The sequence below is a fragment of the Schistocerca piceifrons genome, chromosome 5, assembly GCF_021461385.2.
Source record: "Schistocerca piceifrons isolate TAMUIC-IGC-003096 chromosome 5, iqSchPice1.1, whole genome shotgun sequence".
Taxonomy (NCBI): domain Eukaryota; kingdom Metazoa; phylum Arthropoda; class Insecta; order Orthoptera; family Acrididae; genus Schistocerca; species Schistocerca piceifrons.
This window is the reverse complement of record NC_060142.1, coordinates 135190305-135212336: the sequence shown is the minus strand read 5'-3', so window position 1 is coordinate 135212336 and position 22032 is coordinate 135190305. Positions and strand designations below refer to the sequence as shown.

Genomic DNA, 22032 nt, shown 5'->3' with positions numbered 1-22032 from the left:
CAGATTCGGTGACCAATGGATTGATAGAGGCGGACCAATTCCATGGCCTCCACGCTCTCCCGACCTCAACCCTCTTGACTCTTATTTATGGGGACATTTGAAAGCTCTTGTCTACGCAACCCCGGTACCAAATGTAGAGACTCTTCGTGCTCGTATTGTGGACGGCTGTGATACAATACGCCATTCTCCAGGGCTGCATCAGGGCATCAGGGATTCCATGCGACTGAGGGTGGATGCGTGTATCCTCGCTAACGGAGGACATTTTGAACATTTCCTGTAACAAAATGTTTGAAGTCACGCTGGTACGTTCTGTTGCTGTGTGTTTCCATTCCATGATTAATGTCATTTGAAGAGAAATAATAAAATGAACTCTAACATGGAAAGTAAGCGTTTCCGGACACATGTCCACATAACATATTTTCTTTCTTTGTGTGTGAGGAATGTTTCCTGAAAGTTTGGCTGTACCTTTTTGTAACACCCTGTATTTCATGTATTTATCTTTCATTCTTTGTGACTAGCTTTGGGGTCGCAGTCCCTCTAAGGGTGTGTGGGACCTTTCTCTATTTGTTGCTTATACAGGGTTATACCAAAAGTAAGGTTCCCATATTTTTTACAAATTGTTATTAATTTATACATCGTTGAAAAGATTACACTTTTGTCTATTTTTCAACATAGTCTCCATTTTTTTCGACACACTTTTGAAGACAGTGCTCCAGCTTTTGTATTCCTAAGCCGAAGAAGTTTCCCGCCAACCCGTTGAGGAAGCACGTGACCTCTGCTCGGACTTCATCGTCGCTCTTGAAGCGTTTGCTACCTAAGTGTTCCTTTATCATGAGGAAGAGGTGATAATTGCTGGGGGCTAAGTCCGGGCTGTAGGGGGATGGGGCATGACAGTCCACCCAAATTTCTTCTACAGCTCCTGTGTTTGACGAGCGACGTGGGGTTGAGCATTGTCGTGAAGAAGCACTACCCCCTCCGTCAATCGTTCTTTCAGCGATTCTGGATTGCTCGCCGGAGTTTGGTCAATGTTTCACAATATCTGTCTGAGTTTATAGTCGTCCGAGGTTGGTTGAAATGGCTCTGAGCACTATGCGACTTAATTTCTGAGGTCATCACTCGCCTAGAACTTAGAACTAATTAAACATAGCTAACCTAAGGACATCACACAAATCAATGCCCGAGGCAGGATTCGAACCTACGACAGTAGCGATCATCCACAGACTGGCCGGCACACTGGACCTCGACACAATTCCGCCGGGCGGATTCGTACCAGGGACCGCCGCTCCTTCCCGCCCGGAAAGCCATGCGTTAGACCGCACGGCGTCCGAAGTTGCATGAAATCGATGAGTACCCCCTTCTGATCCCAAAACACAGTCTCCATTACCTTTCCTGCCGACTGCGTTTGTTTGAATTTCTTTGGTGGCGGTAAACCGGAGTAACGCCACTGACGAGACTGTTGTTCTGTTTCGCGGTTGTAATGAAACACCCACGTTTTATTCCTCATGAATCTCCACAGGCGGTAACTTCCTTGCGTGGAGAAACAGGATTACTGCTCGAACCTCGCACTTCGCGGGAGCGGCGGTCAACACTTTCATCTCTGAGTTTGCCGTGCCAACACTGAGCGACGTAGCGAATCGCGGACGGCGGGCTCGAGAGTGGGGGAGCCAATGCGCACTGTACTGTTGTCGGATTTAGCCTAGCACCTCCCCTCGTCGCTGTAGCTCATCGGGAACCTTACTTCTGGTGCAATCCTCTCTGTCTTACCCTACAGTTTCTACCCCCTACAGCTTCCATCGGTACCACGGAAGTTACTCCCCAATGTCTTATCATACTGTCCCTTCTTCTTGCCAGCTTTTTTTTGCATGTCCTCTTCTTCCCGATCTTACAGAGAACTTCCTCATTCCTTATCTTATCAGTCCACATACTTTGCAACATTCTTCTGTAGCACCTAAGACTATAGATAAAATATCGATACATCGAACATTACCTAGAAAATATCGATATATACAAACGGTTTCTTCTTCTCCGATATGTCGATATCAAAACAGCAATACGAGTACTGATATTTTTATTTTATATTTCATTTTTTCCCAATTTTCGCTAAACATTTGTAATTGTTCTTTTAAACTGGTATAGAACCTAATTTTACTTTCACTGTGTGAAGGGGTCTTACTACATTTTCTCTGCGAGAAGGTGAAGCAAATATATGTGCCACAAAAGAAGAAGTCCGATTGCACTTCGCAAGGGAGCAGGGCAAGGGGGGGGGGTGGCGATGTGAGTAGAATAACAACATTTCTGATGAGAAGAAACAACACACCAACTGTATTAAAAAACAACTTTTAATGCAGCTAGTGTGCTATTTTTTCACATCGACATTCTTCAAAAATTGATGAATAAAAATCTAAATGACAAGATTGGTCCTTGCGGCGGGTGGAGACGAATGAGGGGAAATGCTGTCGCAATCTCTGTTCGGCGCTACTAACAGAAAATGCAACGTTTAGCGTAACCACGCAATTTTCCTACATCAGCGTGAAAAACGGTTTATTTCGTCGTGTAGCCAATGACAAATTAAGAAAATAAGGTATGAGAGGTTAACTGAAGCCGGCCGCGGTGGCGGTGCGGTTCTAGGCGCTTCAGTCCGGAACCGCGTGACTGCTACGTTCGCAGGTTCGAATCCTGCCTCGGGCATGGATGTGTGTGATGTGCTTAGGTTAGTTTGGTTTAAGTAGTTCTACGTTCTAGGGGACTGATGACCTAAGATGTTAAGTCCCATAGTGCTCAGAGCCATTTGAACCAGGTTAACTGAAATGAAATATTGGATGACGATCCTCCATGTACGCAGCTGTTAATTAATAACACAACAGTCAACCAAAAAAGAATTGTAATACCCCCTTTTCATCTGCATAAAGTCCCATTATCAACTTACAGATTTTGAAATTAAGTGTTTTTCTTTCAATTCTTGCTCTAAGGGAATAGGCAGGTTGCTACCTTGTTGATGAACAGAATATCTAATAATAAATCAGTAATTAAATATACAACTCTTAAATGACCAGTATATTTACAATGTGCGGCCGATATTTTTATTGGCTGATATCTCGATACTTTTTCCTTATGTATGTCGATACTTTTTGTCGATTTATCGAGAGCCGTTAATACCACTTCTTTAATATTTTTAAAAATATCAGCAGTCCTAGTATCACCACATCACAGATGCTTCGACTCTTTTCTGTTCCAGTTTCGCACAGACCATAACTGACTACCATGCAGAGCTCTGGTCCAGACGTGCATTTTCAGAAAATTCTTCTTCAAATTGAGGCCTATGTTTGATTCTGATAGATTTTTTTGGCCGGTCTGCTTCTCATGTCCTCCTATCTTCTCCCGTCATGGGTCATTTTGCTTCCAACGTAGCAAAATTACTTAATTACGTTTACTTCGTGATCATCAGTTTTGATGTTAAGCTCCTTGACATTCGCAGTTCCGCTACTTCTCATTTCTTCAGTTTTTCTTCGATTCGCTCTCAATCCATATTCTGTACTCATTAGACTGTTCACTTCATTCTACAGATCCTGTAATTCTGCTTCACTTTGACTAAGGATAAGCAATGTCATCAGCGAATCTTATCATTCATGTCCTTTACGAGTGTTCCGATGCAAAAGTGAACGTTTACCGTGATTTTTACCTTGTATGTTATATTTTCTTTGTTCTGTGTGTACCTTACATCAGATAACTCAGTGCATTTCGTGTTTATGTGATTGTGGTTTTCTGGGGCCAGTTACAAATTCTATGTATTGGCAGAATAGCTAGTCGAAAAACTCAATTTCCATAGGTATTTTCCGTATGTATTTCCATATGTATTCTCTTTTAAGCTTTAGCAGGTATTGTAGTATTTACATGAAGTATTTAGAAAGTAAATTAATATTTCTTCGGCGGCTGATATATTCGGTAGCTACATTCGATTGCGTCACTGGAACGTGCTGCCCTCTCTGGACTTTTGTGTTTCTGAGGGAGAATGGACAGCAGGTATTCCAATCATGATGCAGTCCTTGTAAATTCCTGGTTCTCCGCTAACGCATAAATTCTACTTTTCTGCCTGTGGACGCGTACATTTAGGTTAACTGACGATTCTGGGGCTACAGGAAGGACATGGAAGCACAAAGTTAAACAAAAATAAATTTGCCACATCATGAAGACATCGGACACTGTAAACAGAGTAAACGCTAGAAAGGAGAGATCGTTGATTACATTTTTTTTAAGTTCCCATCTTTATTTTTATTATCATTTCTGTAAATTAAAGATAACTTGTTGTCCAACAGCTCTGAGCCATTAAAGTGATGAACTATTTAAACTGTTTAATTTTTTATCGACATTTGCAGTTTAGAAGAGTTCATCTTGAGAGGGCTTCAGCATATTTATGAGATAATACTGATTTTTTGTTCGACAAGACGAACTGCCAGTATATACGTGTGGCATGAGAGTGGGTTTGGGATGGGAGAGACACGTTACAAGTGAACTTAACAGGAAAGAAAATACTGATGCGCGAGAGAAAGAAGTGCAGTAATAATGTAGGTAGGGGTAGGGATTTTATTTGGGATCGAGTCATTTCAGGTAATGATAAATCAGTTCATCACCTTAAGCCGTAGGCACACAGACCGTGCTTTTGAACGTCAAACGTTGAGCATACCGAGTTCATTGTTCTGCTGAACACTTAACAAGGAAAGCTTCCCATCGTGAACCCCCCTCCCTCAGATTTAGTGGTAAGTTGTCCTATTGGATAGCCCGTCAAAAATTAAACACAAATAAAACATGAAGATAGGAAAAAGGTGTACTGAACTGTGGAAAAAAGAAGAAAAACAAAACAGTGAACCGTCCAAAGAAATATGTGGAATATCGAGGAAGGTAACCGATCTTCGCGTCATGGTTCTGTGGTCATGGTGTTGGGATGCAACACGATAGATTCGAGTTGAAATCTCTCTCGGTTCAAATGTTTTTTTCTTCACAAAATTTCAACTTTCCATCCGGTCATTCGCTGCATTGAAATTTGTGTATGTGTCGTGGCGTAATGTCAGTTTGCAATAGTGGCGTGTAACGAAGGGACGTCCAGACGTACGTACCTCCGATTTGTTGTACACAGGTACAACATATTATGCCTCTTGCGTTCCGGTTTGAATGTTTTGACTCTTGAATTACCAAGTTGTAGCATAAAAAAAATTGGTTCAAATGGCTCTGAGCACTATGGGACTTAACTTCTGAGGTCATCAGTCCGCTAGAACTTAGAACTACTAAAACCGAACTTACCTAAGGACATCAGACACATCCATGCCCGAGACAGGATTCGAACCTGCGACCGTAGCGGTCGCGCGGTTCCCGACTGTAGCGCCTAGAACCGCTCGGCCACCCCGGCCGGCGTTGTACCATAGTTCACACCGTTTATTTGTTGTTTTCATTTCTGTGAGAGGTCTATGCGGCATCTCGCCTGCTCTCACTATTCATCACAGAATATGAGTCATATGGTAAGAATGTATCACTGTCTTAAGTGATTCCTATGTTGGCTCCATTAAAAACACATTTCCTCCCTTTCCATATGATAGTCATGTTTTTCTGTCTGTTGTGTACATAAATGAAAACTTCAATATCCGTGAACATGTTATGAGTCAGTAAGGTTATCGGCTTATAAAAGTTCCATTACAAACAGTGCGATACAAATTTACAGTAGTTATACACATAACAGAAAAATTATATCGCCGTTCTAACGTTTTAATAGTAAGATTATTCTTACTTGATCACTGTACCTATTCAGCAGCCGAATCCTTACAACATATGAAATGCAGGACTTAAAACAAGAAAGTGCAATATATCAGCTTCCTGTGAATAGTGCAAGCCTTCTTGTACATTAAGCCACTCTTCAGAAAGAGCGCACTTATATTTACATAACATAGAATATCATAGAATATGCTTTTATTAAATTAATAAGAAAGCATGAGAACCTATTAGAAATCACGAAGGTTAGAAAAAAAATGGGATCCAGTGAGATGCGAACCAGCAACACACCAAACTTAAAATTCTAAGACACTACTACAGCGACCATGAATGTTTCGTGTTCTTGCTTTGCATGTAACTATCTCCTGAAAGCTTTAATCATAGGTATGTTAATACTAAACTAAACTCCGCCCGAACAGGCCATGAAGGCCCAACGATACCGACCGGCCGCCGTGTCATCCTCAGAGCACAGGCGTCACTGGATGTGGATATCGAGAGGTATGTGGCCAGCACACCGTTCTCACTGCCGTATGTCAGTTTACGAGACCGGAGCCGCTACTTCTCAATCAAGTAGCTCCTCAGTTTGCCTCACAAGGGCTGAGTGCACCTGCACCCCGCTTGCCAACAACGCTTGCCAGACTGGATGGTCACACATCCAAGTGCTAGACCAGCCCGACAGAGCTTAAATCCGGTGATCTGACGAGAACCAGTGTTACCACTGCGGCAAGGCCAGAAAGAAATTTGAAGCTTTTAAGTCAGTGCAGTCAAGAGATACACCCATTTATGTCACATATTTGGATACTTGAAAAACTCACGTATCAAGGGGTACATGATACTTCTCGTTGGCCTAGAATCACGAAATTTGAAAAAGAAAGATTTCACAGTACAACCAAAGGTAGAGACATGAAAACCGTAAATTTGTAACTATATCACACAAAAAACTATTTTTTTTGTCATTTGTTATCCGACATCAAACTTGAAATTAAAACAGTCGGTAGTTCTGCATTCAGGCGGGCTGGGTCGCTGTTGTAAAAAAAAAAAAAAAAGTCTGCGAATGTTTGTTTCACAGACAACTTGAAACGCCGTATCTGCATGCAATAATCGCTCCTGTATATCTGATGACGGATAAATTCTGAAATGCGTCATTCCGTGCCTGATATTTGACTTTTACCATCGCGATCCACTCACTCTAAATGGAGTAATGATGATTGTTATAATAATGGTAGCCCGCCTCCTGCGTTATTGATGCAATTTATATTATTGAAATTAAAACGCTCTCAGAAATATTGGAATTCCTGGGACTGATATCTTCCCAGCATCAGTGTCGATAACAGGCAAAAATGGTAGTGGTTTTCGGTTCATGGTGTGGATCAACTATTGATGTACATCATTAAGTTTGTAAGATACCCTGAGAGAGCGGTTTCGACTCGCTCCTTGGCAGTTTTTTCTGTAATTTTGGTGTTTCTCTGCGGTCCTTGTACCAGTTTTCCCTACTGACTTGAGTGCTTGTGTTCGCAGAGCGGCGGACGCTGCTGCAGCGGTTCGTGGCGTTCATGGACCTGGACCTGCTGAAGGACCCGGTGTTCCTGAACGTGACGATCGGTACGGCGGCGGTGTACACGACGAACGTGAACTTCAACATGCTGCTGCCGTTCTACCTGCACAACGGCGTGCGGCTGACGCTGGCGCAGACGGCGCTCTGCATGTCCTTCATGGCCGGCGGCGACTTCGTGTCGCGGCTCACGGTGCCGCCCGTGACGGACAAGATGCAGGCCAAGGCGCGCTACACCTTCCTCGTGGGCGCCATCTTCCTCGCCGTCCTGCGGTCAGGTGAGCGCGCCCAGCTGCCCCCGTGACAGGCACACGGGGCTATTCACGATCTCGCCGTTCAGATCATAACCACTAAGGACATTTAGAAATTCTTCCAGTCCATACGTGGCATAACAGCAAACCAGTACGTAACAGTATTGGTTAAAAACAGTCTTGGTTGCGATTTTTTTTTCAACGACGCGTCCATCAAGAAAAGATAACCTAAAGATGCCTAAATAAGGCGAAACGCGTCGTTGAAAAATAAAAAAAAAATTAAATAAAATTGCAACCAAGACTGTTTTTAACCAATACTAGGGACATTTTCCTATCAAGCAATCCTTGTTGCAGTGTCGGCTTGCTCGTTTTCCTGACGCCGTACCCAGGAGAATGACATTTCCTTAAACACTGAAGGTCATGACGTGGAATGTCCTATAAGCATTGTTTCATTACCGTCACCGTGACACTTCCTTCCCTTATCGAAGGAGACTGTCTTGGGTATTGTGCAATATTTAGTTCACTGGAATCACTTGCGTATGGTCTGAAGTGCAAACAGGGATTCACTGTCGATGAGTAATACACATCTGTGATCCACTTGAGCTTATGACTATGTATACCAGGCGTCACCATTGATATTTCCGTTGTTGTTGTTTTGCACTTTCTTTTTCTCGCAACATAAAAAATTTTTGACAGCGTGTAACATTTCATGGACGTCAAGCTCAGCAGTCATTTAACTGTTGTGTTGCACTGCTCCCCTGGCCTCGTGTATTTAAATTTTAGTGAAGGCAGTTCACGGATGTCGCTCTCCAATTTTTGTACCAAATATATAAACACTTGCTTTGTAGTCGGAAAGAGGGAAACCAAGCACTTACTTCGATTGTATGTGAATATGTAGTGACAATAAAATTGTTCCAGAGAGCAATTGGAGCATGAATTCCTTGCTTACAGCGAGTAATCACCTTGACCGTTTGACTATGTGACCATACCTCCAGGTCTGACTCAGACTTTCATTGTTACTGATGTTTTCGTCTTTGATTTCGAAACGCTATTACCAGGGATTTGTGAGGACAGCACCACATGGGCAGCGGAGTCTTTGGAAGACCGTGGTTTACGCCGACACACGAGATCCCCATGAAGCAAGTATGCAGTGAAATGAAATGGGCGGTTCGACAGATACGACTGGATAAATACACGGGATATGGCAGAAACAATGACCCATTGTAAATTCGGCGCTACTGTTGAACACGGATTCCTGGAGAGTTGATGCAGATAGCGTTGCGAAGTGCGATTCAAAGCATTACCAATCAGTAGGAGTCATTGGTCAAACGAACATCGTGCTTTCGCAACAGAAACGTTTTTCAGAAGGCGATTACGAGATGGATTTACGAGATGAGAGCAACAGGGCGCAACAGTTACAGTTGCTTTTCAGCGAAGTTCAGCGCAATAGATTCGTCGGCATTCGCAAGTCCTTCACATCTCGGACAGAAATGTGTTCACTTCCATCCGTACAATGTCCAAATGGTGCAACAGTTGTTGCCCAGAGATCGGGAAGCACGTCACAATTCTCCGGAAATGATTAGCATTCATCCCGATTTCCTCAACAATTTCATGGGGCCTGGCGAAGTGCAGTTCCATGTATGGGGCTACGTGAACAAACAAAATCGTAGTGCCGACCAACCCTCATTAAATCCATGAAAACACTTGATAGTGCAAAAGATACTGTGTAGTGTGGCATCTCTACAAAGAATGCTGCTGCTGGTCCTTACTCTTTTGAGAATGATGCTGGCGGCAGTGCCACAGTAATATCAGATCCAGATGATGTTATATTACACAGTTCGTAAGGCAGGAAAAGTGTCATAAGAATATCCGTGTGCAGTTACGGTTCCAAATGGACGGTGCGACCACTCACACAAATTGAACGGCCATTACGCAGAATGGTTCCAGAGCGTCTTATTTCCTGCTTTGGTAACGTATAACTGGCCACTGTGAAACCCAAAGCGTATGTTACCAGGCCGGCAACTAGTGAGAACTTGAGAAACAACATTCACGCCGAAATCTAAACCATAACAAGTGACACATCGCAAGCTTATAGTGGATGTACGTTTTCGTTCCGAGAATTGCACTGCCGACAGTCGTTGACACCTAAAGGACATAATTTGTAAAAAGTGACGTGTCTAATAACATAGTATGAAGTCTTTTGACAAACAATGCACTCTAGCAGCGTGTAACTGTAAAACTTCATGGTTAAATAAAATCTTTATAGGAAGTCACTGTTTCTGCCGCACGCTGTATAGTGACACGAAATGATTAAGTGCGATACCTTTAGGTGTGATGTTCTTGGAATGCGAAGAGCTGACAGTTGACACCGTTTATAGCGATATCGCTTTTAACGACGTATTGGTTATACAAACAAAATCGGTCACCTTTAAAACCCGTTTAAAGGCTGCATTTAAAAAAACTCTTAGTACGGCATCGCGTATTGCGACTTATCATATAAAACGACGTATTTTTCATTATATTTTCGAAGAAATATATCACCTATAACGTCCAATGTTCATTTAATTTGTTACTGATTTTGGAATTGCTAACAGCAATGTAACACTTATTCTCAAACTCTTGTTTTTGCAGATTGTTAGTTTCAAATCAGGCGCTAAAACGAATGCATCGTCAGATACAAAGTGTGTACGCACCTTTTCAATGCCAAAAGCAAACAAAGGCAACTCATTTAGGTGGGACAGTACACTGTATATGGGTCACTGTTTTGCATTTTAAAGTAGCTGCTTAGAAAACAAAACTACACTGTCTTTGCTGTGATTGTACAAAATTAGAAAATTAAAAACCCTAATGTCTTATTTTATCAAAGTATAAGAGTGGAATAATAGCATATTCGTTACTGACGTTTTGTGGTTATGTGTGTTATATATTTTCAAGATGACAGATACAGTTCATCACGTTTGTACAACATTTTAAAGAGAAACATAGGAGAAAGTGTAGGCCTTCCTGTAATTTTTGTATAGAGTTCTGTATTTTCATTTTGCTGATGCTGCTGATTAATTTTTTGCCAGCCGCTGTGGCCGACCGGTTCTAGGCGCTTCAGTCCGTAACCGCTCTGCTGTTACGGTCGCACGTTCAATCCTGCCGCGCGTATGGACGTGTGTGATGTCCTTAGGTTAGTTAGGTTCAAGCAGTTCTAAATCTAGGGGACTGATGACCTCAGATGTTAAGCCCGATAGTGCTTAGAGCCATTTTAACCATTTTTGATTAATTTTTGTAATACAGTAACGGGAACGAAAGTGTGTCATTCACGAGTATGATACTATGCAGTACTTACAAGTTTTAAACATACTTCACATTTCATTTCATTAATTATCCAAGACCATGTTCGATATTATTGAAAAGTTTACAGTGCCATTATTTCTTTCTTCGTTTATTAAGGGTTTATACATTTTTCTATCATTTTATTGCTGTACGTAGTGAATAAACATAAGAAAAAGTCTTCTTCAGTCCCTCTCCACAAATACTATATTGTAAATAACGTAGGTGTACTGTATTTGTGACACTTTTCGAAGTGTTAACTCTGTGGGAGCAAAATATTTACAAATATGAAATTTGTATCAAGAAACAAAGCAAAAACCATGACTGTCGGCGCTAAGAACCGTAACACGTCCGCCTGCTTAGCCGCGTGGTACCGTGTTTGTCTCCCATGCAAGAGAGCCCGCGTTCGATTCTCTGCCGGGTTGGAGATTTTCTCCGCTCGTGGACTGGGAGTTGTGTTGTCTTCATCATCATTTCATCCTCATTCCGGCGCGCGAGTAGCCCAATGTAGCGTCGAATGAAATAAGACTTGCACTTGGCGGCCGAACTTCTCCGAATAGGGGCCCCCCAGCCAACGATGCCATACGATCATTTCCATTTTTTTTTAACATAAACCGACGGTTCCTTCGACGTTGTTGTGACCGTTTTAGACTGCAAGTTTATGTTGACGCTGCTGTCAATCATAGGTTATTTGAGTATGTGAGCCAGTGTTGTCTTCAGAAAGTGGTTAGGGCAAAAGTCAGGATTTTCTACAGTCTGGCAGACAAGACAGAAAACAAAAGGTTGTGGTAGAAACTACTGGTTGTGATGAGTTTCAATTTGCACAAGTCGAGTAGTGTAAGAGCTTACGCGATATGTGGTCTACACCTCGTCTCACGGTCTGTGACGTGTTGCAGCCATCGCCATGACGAGCGACCTGGTGGCGCTGTGCGTCATCTGCGCTCTGTGCGGCTTCTCACGCGGCTCCGTGGTGGTCAACATCAACCTGTGCGTCTCGGAGGCCTGCGTCGACGAGAAGGTGCCCGCCGCAGTCGGACTCAACATGGTCTTCAAGGGCATCTCCATACTCACCTTCGGCCCTCTGCTCGGTAAGGGAGTTCCTCCTATGGTCAGACGTCCCCCACTCCTCCACACTGGGTAGGATTACGACACACCATACTTCCTGTTCCTCTTGTTACACAGACCTTTACGTAATACCGGCTTTCCACATTCACTGTATCTTACCATTCCTTTTGTTATTACATGTTCCGCACCTTTGCCATTATCAGTAACCTGGTAGCACTCCCTCCCTCTTATTTTTTTTCCTTTCTCCATCTCTCCTAAAACATCTGTAAAGCAGTGTCTTCTTACACAGTGTCCTAACATGTTTACGAGAATGAGTCAAATGAAAACCTTAAATTTGTAATAACAAATCGAAATTGTTTGGGTGGCTGACTAGAGGGATAAGAATAGCTTGTAGAACAAAGTGGCAGTTATATCAAAACGTTAGAAACAGTCAAAATATAAATGCAGCAGTCCATTACAAACAGTATTGTAAGGTGCTTAAAAATGTTATTAGGAAGGCAAAAAGTATGTGGTATGCAGATAGAATAGCTAAGTCTCAGGATAAAATTAAAACCATATGGTCAGTCGTAAAGGAAGTTGCTGGTCTGCAGAGACAGGTCGAGGATATACACTCCTGGAAATTGAAATAAGAACACCGTGAATTCATTGTCCCAGGAAGGGGAAACTTTAGTGACACATTCCTGGGGTCAGATACATCACATGATCACACTGACAGAACCACAGGCACATAGACACAGGCAACAGAGCATGCACAATGTCGGCACTAGTACAGTGTATATCCACCTTTCGCAGCAATGCAGGCTGCTATTCTCGAATGGAGACGACCGTAGAGATGCTGGATGTAGTCCTGTGGAACGGCTTGCCATGCCATTTCCACCTGGCGCCTCAGTTGGACCAGCGTTCGTGCTGGACGTGCAGACCGCGTGAGACGACGCTTCATCCAGTCCCAAACATGCTCAATGGGGGACAGATCCGGAGATCTTGCTGGCCAGGGTAGTTGACTTACACCTTCTAGAGCACGTTGGGTGGCACGGGATACATGCGGACGTGCATTGTCCTGTTGGAACAGCAAGTTCCCTTGCCGGTCTAGGAATGGTAGAACGATGGGTTCGATGACGGTTTGGATGTACCGTGCACTATTCAGTGTCCCCTCGACGATCACCAGTGGTGTACGGCCAATGTAGGAGATCGCTCCCCACACCATGATGCCGGGTGTTGGCCCTGTGTGCCTCGGTCGTATGCAGTCCTGATTGTGGCGCTCACCTGCACGGCGCCAAACACGCATACGACCATCATTGGCACCAAGGCAGAAGCGACTCTCATCGCTGAAGACGACACGTCTCCATTCGTCCCTCCATTCACGCCTGTCGCGACACCACTGGAGGCAGGCTGCACGATGTTGGGGCGTGAGCGGAAGACGGCCTAACGGTGTGCGGGACCGTAGCCCAGCTTCATGGAGACGGTTGCGAATGGTCCTCGCCGATACCCCAGGAGCAACAGTGTCCCTAATTTGCTGGGAAGTGGCGGTGCGGTCCCCTACGGCACTGCGTAGGATCCTACGGTCTTGGCGTGCATCCGTGCGTCGCTGCGGTCCGGTCCCAGGTCGACGGGCACGTGCACCTTCCGCCGACCACTGGCGACAACATCGATGTACTGTGGAGACCTCACGCCCCACGTGTTGAGCAATTCGGCGGTACGTCCACCCGGCCTCCCGCATGCCCACTATACGCCCTCGCTCAAAGTCCGTCAACTGCACATACGGTTCACGTCCACGCTGTCGCGGCATGCTACCAGTGTTAAAGACTGCGATGGAGCTCCGTATACCACGGCAAACTGGCTGACACTGACGGCGGCGGTGCACAAATGCTGCGCAGCTAGCGCCATTCGACGGCGAACACCGCGGTTCCTGGTGTGTCCGCTGTGCCGTGCGTGTGATCATTGCTTGTACAGCCCTCTCGCAGTGTCCGGAGCAAGTATGGTGGGTCTGACACACCTGTGTCAATGTGTTCTTTTTTCCATTTCCAGGAGTGTAGAATCAGTGCGTAGTGGGAATGTCCGCGGTACTGATAAGTCGCATATATGTACAGTATTTAATAATCACTTTCTGAATATAGCAGGTGAACTAAATAGAAACCTAGTCCCAACAGGGAATCATATAGCGCTCTTAGAAAAAAGTGTTCCGAGACGGTTATCTGAAATGCTCCTCCATGATACTGACAAGAGGGACATTGAGTTAATAATTAAATCACTAAAGACCAAGAACTCTCATGGATATGACGGGGTATCTAGCAGAATACTGAAGTATTGTTATATGTATGTTAGCCCAGTTCTCAACCATATCTGTAACTTTTCCTTTAGGAGTGGTCAGTTTCCTGACCGATTAAAGTACTCGGTAGTGAAGCCACTTTATAAAAAGGGAGACATTGATAATGTTGACAATTTTAGACCCATTTCTATGCCATCGGTGTTTGCTAACGTTATCGAGAAGGTTGTATCTACAAGGTTACTAGAGCATTTAAATTCACATAATTTGCTGTCAAATGTTCAGTTTGGTTTTAGAAATGGTTTAACAACTGAAAATGCTATATTCTCTTTTCTCTGTGAGGTTTTGGACGGATTAAATAAAAGGTTGCGAACGCTAGGTGTTTTCTTTGATTTAACGAAGGCTTTTGACTGTGTTGACCACAAAATATTACTGCAGAAGTTGGACCATTAAGGAGTAACGGATGTAGCTTACAATTGGTTCGCCTCTTACTTTAAGAACAGAAAGCAGAGGGTAATTCTCCGCAATATTGAGAGTGGTAGTGATGTTCAGTCCCAATTGGGCACTGTTAAGTGGAGCGTTCACCAAGGGTCGGTGCTGGGGCCACTGCTGTTTCTTATTCATATAAATGATATGCCTTCTAGTATCACAGGTGATTCAAATATATTTCTATTTGCTGATGACACCAGCTTGATAGTGAAGGATCTTGTGTGTAATATTGAAACAGTAACAAATAATGTAGTTCATGAAATAAGTTCGTGGCTTGTGGAAAATAATTTGATGCTAAATCACAGTAAGACTCAGTTTTTACAGTTCCTAACTCACAATTCAACAAGAACCGATATTTTAATCAGACAGAATGGGCATATTATAAGCGAGACGGAACAGTTCATGTTCCTAGGCGTTCGGATAGATAGTAAGCTGTTGTGGAAAGCCCATGTTCAGGATCTTGTTCAGAAACTAAATGCCGCTTTATTTACCATTAGAACAGTATCTGAAATAAGTGACACTTCAACACGAAAAGTAGTCTACTTCGCATATTTTCATACGCTTATGTCGTATGGTATTATTTTTGGGGTAATTCTTCTGATTCAAAAAGGGTATTTTTGGCTCAAAAACGGGCTGTTCGAGCTATATGTGGTGTAAGTTCGAGAACGTCTTGTCGACCCCTATTCAAAAATCTGGGAATTCTGACATTGCCCTCACAGTATATATTTTCTTTAATGTCGTTTGTTGTTAACAATATCAGCCCATTCCCAAGAGTTAGCAGCTTTCACTCAGTTAATACTAGGCAGAAATCAAATCTGCATGTAGAATGCACTTCCTTGACTCTTGTGCAGAAAGGAGTGCAGTATTCTGCTGCATCCATTTTCAATAAGCTACCACAAGAACTCAAAAATCTTAGCAGTAGCCCAAACTCTTTTAAGTCTAAACTGAAGAGTTTCCTCATGGCTCACTCCTTCTATTCTGTCGACGAGCTCCTGGAAGAGCTAAAAAATTAAGCCAATTCCAGTGTTACATTCTTGATTTTCTTTATTTAAACTAATGACGTGTCGCCTGAATATATTTCTTATATTTCATTTTATCTGTTTCTAATATCGTGTTATAATTTCATGTATTGACTCGTTCCATGACCATGGAGACTTCTCCCTAATTTGGTCCCACGGAACAATAAATAAATAAATAAATAAAAATAAAAATTTCGCGCAGTTATCCTGTAAGTTGGTAAGCGTGCTACAAACAGCGTGCAGAATGGCCTGTAGGTGGCAGCATAGTGCAGGTACACACATACCGTCGCACTGTCAGTATAAAGATGGCCGCCCCACTTGCGACTTGCACCAGGGAAGAACAGCGTTCAGTTGTTCGGTTTTTGCGTAGTGATGGTGTGAAACCTATTGAAATTCATCGACGAATGAAGGTTCAGTACGGTGATACATGTTTGTCACAGCAGCAAGTCTACGAATGGAGTAGGAAGTTCGCAAATTATGTGACTTCAGTGGAAGGTGCTCCTCGTCCAGGTCAGGCACAACGAGTTGTGACTCCACAAAACATTGCAGCAGTTGAAGCCATAGTGAAGGGAAACTGCCGAGTGACACTCAATGACATTGCAGCATCTTTACAGCTTAGTCATGGGTCAGCACACCACATAGTGCATGATGTGCTCCAGTATCACAAAGTGTCTGCAAGATGGGTGCCACGGCAGCTGACTCCTGAAATGTGAGAACGATGTGTTGATGCTTGTGAAGAACTTCTTCGGCGATTTTAACGAGAAGGTGATGGCTTCCTTGCAAGAATCGTTACTGGAGACGAAACCTGGGTTTACTTCCACCAGCCGAGCGAGCAAGGAATGGCGCCATTCCTCATCACCAAAACCAAAGAAGCTTCAAACAGAACCATCAGCAAGGAAGGTTATGCTGAGTCTCTGTTGGGACGAAAAAGGCGTCATTTTGGAGAATTGCGTGCCTAGAGGGACCACTGTCACCAGTGCATCATACACAGATACCCTAAAAAATCATCTGCCGCCTGCAAGCAAATCAAAGCGACGTTGATTGCTGTCAGCAGGTGTCCTTTTGCAATATGACAATGCAAGGCCACACACTGCCCGTACAACAGTTGCAACAATCACAGACCTGCGTTTTGAGTGGCTTCCTCATCCACCATACTCACCAGACCTCGCTCCAAGTGATTTCCATGTGTTTGTACCACTCAAAGACGCAATGGGAGGAAAGAAGTTCCGTTCTGATGAAGAGGTATGCCACGCGGTGGGTGAGTGGTTGCGCGGACTACCAAACGAATTTATTTCTAAAGGAATTTATGCACTTTGTAAGCGCTGGAAGACTTGCATTCAGCGTAAGGGAGATTATGTTGAAAAGTGATTCAGCATTGTGCCACTTCTGCACAATAAATAATATTTAAAAAATTATTTAAGGTTTTCAGTTGACTCACCCTCGTATATTCTCTATAAAATGTAGTGCAACGTTTGTCTTTTTTCACCAACTCTCCTTAACACTTCTTCATTCTTAACTCTTTCTGCCCGGTTTATCTTTTCCATCCCGTTCCAAACCCACATCTCAGAGGCTTTCAGTCTATTATCATCTTCCTTCCGTTTTCAGATTTGTGCGCCGTAAAAAACCACAGTCCACACGAAGCATTTAAACAGTCTTCCTCTCAATTGTCTGCTCAATTTTCCACTTATAGCATCTTCTTCCTGTTGAATGTTCCGTAACTACTACAGCTCTGGTTTTTAATCCTTGGAGCCATGTCTTTCCTGCTTTACAATGAGGTGACAGAAGTCATAGGACACCACCTAACATCGTGTCCTACCTCCTTTTGTCCAACATAGAGCAGCAGCTGGACGTGGCATCGACTCAACAAGTCGGTAGAAGTCCCCTGCACAAATATTTGAACCATGCTGCTTCTACGGGGTGGTCCATCTGAAGTTTCGGATGAGATTATCTCGAAAACTATACATCGGGTAAAAATAGTGGCTAAGACAAGTTCGTAAGCCCGAAGGGGGACATCAAATGATACTACACGTGACCCCCAGTCCCCCCCCCCCCCCCCCAAATTGGGTGGGGCGGGGGGCAAATTTTAAATCTTATATGGAAACCTCCATTTTTTTTATTGCAGAATCGAATTCTCGATAAAAAATTAATCAAGTTTTATCTGAAACATTTTTTAAGCCATTGACAGATGGCGCTGAAATCAAGAAAAATTAAAACTGGGGATGAACTCCGATTTATTTAGATGATCCACGAAGGACGCGTCAAATCGATACAAAATCTGCACCAATTCTTTCATTACGCCAAATTAAGGTTTTTTTTTTTACAGAATGTTTCTTACAAAATGTTTTTGAGGGAGGGAGGCGGAATGGTATTAAAATCTCGTTAGGGAATAGGGAACTCTTCACAATTGCATTACTTAGCTAAAAAATATGGTTTGTGACAGTCAGCCCACAACCCGAAACGATATGGAGCAACGCATTGGAAGAGCGTGTGCAGCCATACCACGGGATGTGCTGCTCAAAACTGTGGACAACTTGCGCAGACGATTGACTTTATGCAATGAAGCAAATGGGGATAATTTTGAACAATTTCTTCGTGGCTAATGTCATTAATTAAGCACCCCAAATTGTGAGAGGCAAGGGGACTCTCTCTAATAAAGCGCCCCAACATGTAAGAGGCAAGGGGACTCAACACTAATGAAGCACACCATGGCAACATCATTCTACTACGTCCATGTCGTTGTTCCTGCTAACGCTTAAAGTAGGATACAGTACATTTTGTACAAAAAATAGCTTAATTTGGCGTAACGAAAGAACTGGTGCACATTTTTTATCAGTTTGATGCGTATTTCCCTGATAATTCTAAATAAATCAGAGTTCATCCCCAATTTTACTTTTTTCTCGATTTAATCGCCATCTGAAAATGGTTTGAAAAGTGTTTCAGACAAAACTTGATTACTTTTTTATGGAGAATCCGAATCTGCAATTAAAAATGGGTGTTTCCATTTAATATTTAAAAGCTGACCACCGCCCCACCCAAGGGGGTGGGGGCTGGAGTTCATGTGTAGTATTAGTTGATGTCCCCCTTCGAGCTTACAAACCTGTCTTAGCCACTATTTTTACCCGATGTATAATTTTCGAGATAATCTCATTCGAAACTTCAGATGGGCCGCCTTGTATAACAGACGATAGGTGGAAAGTCGGCCACTGTGGCCGTGCGGTTCTAGGCGCTTCAGTCTGGAACCGCGCCACCGCTACGGTCGCAGGTTCGAATCCTGCCTCGGGCATGGATGTGTGTGATGTCCTTAGGTTAGTTAGGTTTAAGTAGTTCTAATTTCTAGGGGACTGATGACCTCAGAAGCCCCATAGTGCTCAGAGCCATTTGAACCATTTTTGGTAGCTGGAAGGTGGTGCCAGTGCAGGATGTTGTGCACGAATTGACCTCTTAATTATGCTCCATGGGATTGATCATTCGCTCGAATTGTCCAGAACGTTCTGCAAACCAGTCACGAACAATTGTGGCCCAGTGACATGGCGCGTTGTCATCCATAAAAATTCTATCCTTGTTTGGGAACATGAAGTCCATGCCTGGCTATAAATGGTCTCTAGTAGCCGAACATAACCTTTTCCATTCAATGATCGGTTCAGTTGGACCAGAGAACCCAGTCCATTCACGTAAACACAGCACTCATCATTATGGAGGCTCCACCGCTTTACACATTGCCTTGTTGATTGGGTCCGTGGCTTCCTGAAGAAGTCTGCGCCACACTCGAACTCTACCATCAGCTCTTACCAACTGAGATCGGGGCTCGTCTGACCAGGCGAAGATTTTTAAGTCGTCAAGGGTCCAGCCGATATGGTCACGAGCCCAGGAGAGTCGCTGCAGCAAAGGCAGTCGAGTCGGTCGGTCGTCGTCTGCCATAGCCCATTAACGCCATATTTCGCTGCATTGTCCAAACGGATACGTACGTTGTACACCCCACGTGGATTTCTTGCGGTTATTTCACGCAGTATTGCTTGTCTGTTAGCAATGACAATGACAATGACGTCAGTGGCGCTGCTCTCGGTCGTTCAGTGGAGGTCGTCGGCAGCTGTGTTGCCCGTGGTGAGAGGTAATGCCTGATATTCGATATTCTCGGCACACTCTTGACACTGTGGATCTCGGAATATTGAATTCACTAGCTGTTTCCCAAATGGAATGTCCCATACGTCTAGCTGCAACTACCAGTCCGGATACAAAGTCTGTTAATTCCCTTCTTCTGGCCGTAATCACGTCGCAAGTCTTTTCACATGGATCACCCGAGTACAAATGGCAGCTCCGCCACTGCACTGCCCTTTTATACCTTGTGGTTCAAAAATGGCTCTGAGCACTATGGGACTTAACATCTATGGTCATCAGTCCCCTAGAACTTAGAACTACTTAAACCTAACTATCCTAAGGACATCTCACACATCCATGCCCGAGGCAGGATTCGAACCTGCGACCGTAGCGGTCACGCGGTTCCAGACTGAAGCGCCTAGAACCGCACGGCCACACAGGCCGGCTATACCTTGTGTACGTGATATTACCGCCATCTGTACATGTGCAAATCATTATCCCATGACTTTTGTCAGCCCCTCACCTCAGCCCAAGTATTAGAAAATTTTTAATTGTCCATTTGTATCATGTCCTGGTATCAAGGTTATCTTCCCATCCTTTATACCAATGGAAATAGTCTTGGTTTCCTTCATAACATACTCTTGACTTGTTGCAGTTAGATTTGCTACCATTTAGGTCATTGTGAGTTAGTTTTCATCCAAAAGCTCCGTATTGTCATCATATTTTATATTTTTAGACCCAAAAATACAAACATCCTTGTCATCTTCAAAATAAGGCATCCACCAACTTTTTCAATCAATGGCAAGCCGAGTAACTTCTTGCATAAGGGACGGAGATGGACCAACGCTTCATTGACTAGCTCAGTTTGTGAAGCTCTTCCTCTTAAATAAGTATCCAGTTTTTCTGAAATTTCAGTCATTTGTTTGTCAGTCCATGTATATCACATATACCGATTTCCATCCGATTTGACTAAGTCTGTCGTGGTGCATCTTTTCTTTTTTTTTAATTTTTTCTTTTTTTGTACGTAGCATAGTGCCCTGATTATCAGTTTTTCACGGCCATACAACATTCCCGTACTTGGTAGATACCATATTGCAGCCAAATCTATGACGTGTGAGACACAATAAATTCTCCATTTACTCTGATACACATTTATTTCGATAAGATGAACTAATAAGCAGAAAAACACCCCAGCATCTATTAAACGAAATTTTGATGCTACAATTCTCAAACTTCGATGGGTCACTGCGCCCAAGTTCCTAATGTCCCGACACGGATTTTTTTGTAGAGAGCTATTTTTACCGTCCCATACAACATATTCAACGTTGTGGTTGTAGTTTTGAAATACCGTGTGTATGTCACCAATTTAATAAAGGAATGTAGAAACAAATACCATCATATTACTGAAGATATATTTCACAGTTTAGTTGACATTTCGTACATCTGACCTTCTTTCATGATGGTCTAGGTCATAGGTCTGTTACTTCTTCTAAGTATTCAGCCGTCTTTTTCTTGGTCTTCCTAAGGATCTCGTTCCTAAGGGCTTAAAATTTAAGGCTCGTTTTAGTAGTCTTGAATCTGGCATTGTTGTAGGTGTTCTAGCCAGCTTTGTCGATTAAACTTGATCTTCTCTTTTATAGCATATACGTCAAGCTCAGCTCTTATGTCTTCGTTTCTTAGTCTATCTATCTCACACAGCCGTTAACTCCTCTTAGAAATTTCATTTCTTGGATTCTGCTTTGTTGCTTTTTAGTAGCTGTCCTAGTTTCGCTATGTGAGGATGGACATTACCTTCTTAAACTTGATTTTTGTGTCTTTCCTCACTTTATTTCTCAGTGTTCCATTGATTGTTCCTCATGTCATTTGATGATTCTGCAGTTAGTTGTCAGTGTCTAATTCAGTCTGGCAGCTTATAATACTTCAAAGCTAAATGAATTTGTCCAGTGTGTTTGATTCCTATTATTCTGTTATTGTTATCTAATTGATGGAGATTGTTATAATGGCGATACTGACAAAAAAGTAAATTTAAAATACCGCCGTCAGGCGTGTTCTCTGGTCTCGTTGGCTAGAGGTATATCCTAGAAAAGTTTAGGTTGAGGTTCAAGATCCGTCTAGTATACAAATTACATTGACTGTTTGTTGACAGCATAGCACACACTCTGCTTAAGAGGCAAAGTTTCATCGTAGGCTCATTAGTTCTGTAGTTGCTGGTAGCTGGCGCCA

At 43.2% G+C, this 22032-nt stretch overlaps 1 protein-coding gene across 1 annotated transcript in view; it reads left to right on the top strand.

Annotated features, from left to right (window-relative positions):
• LOC124798059 (monocarboxylate transporter 12-like) overlaps window positions 1-22032 on the top strand; it is a 209173-nt gene that overhangs the window by 182400 nt on the left and 4741 nt on the right. The window contains exons 6-7 of the mRNA XM_047261288.1: window positions 7276-7587; window positions 11775-11966. Coding sequence (XP_047117244.1) covers window positions 7276-7587; window positions 11775-11966 — 504 coding nt within the window. The remainder of the gene's footprint in view (window positions 1-7275; window positions 7588-11774; window positions 11967-22032) is intronic.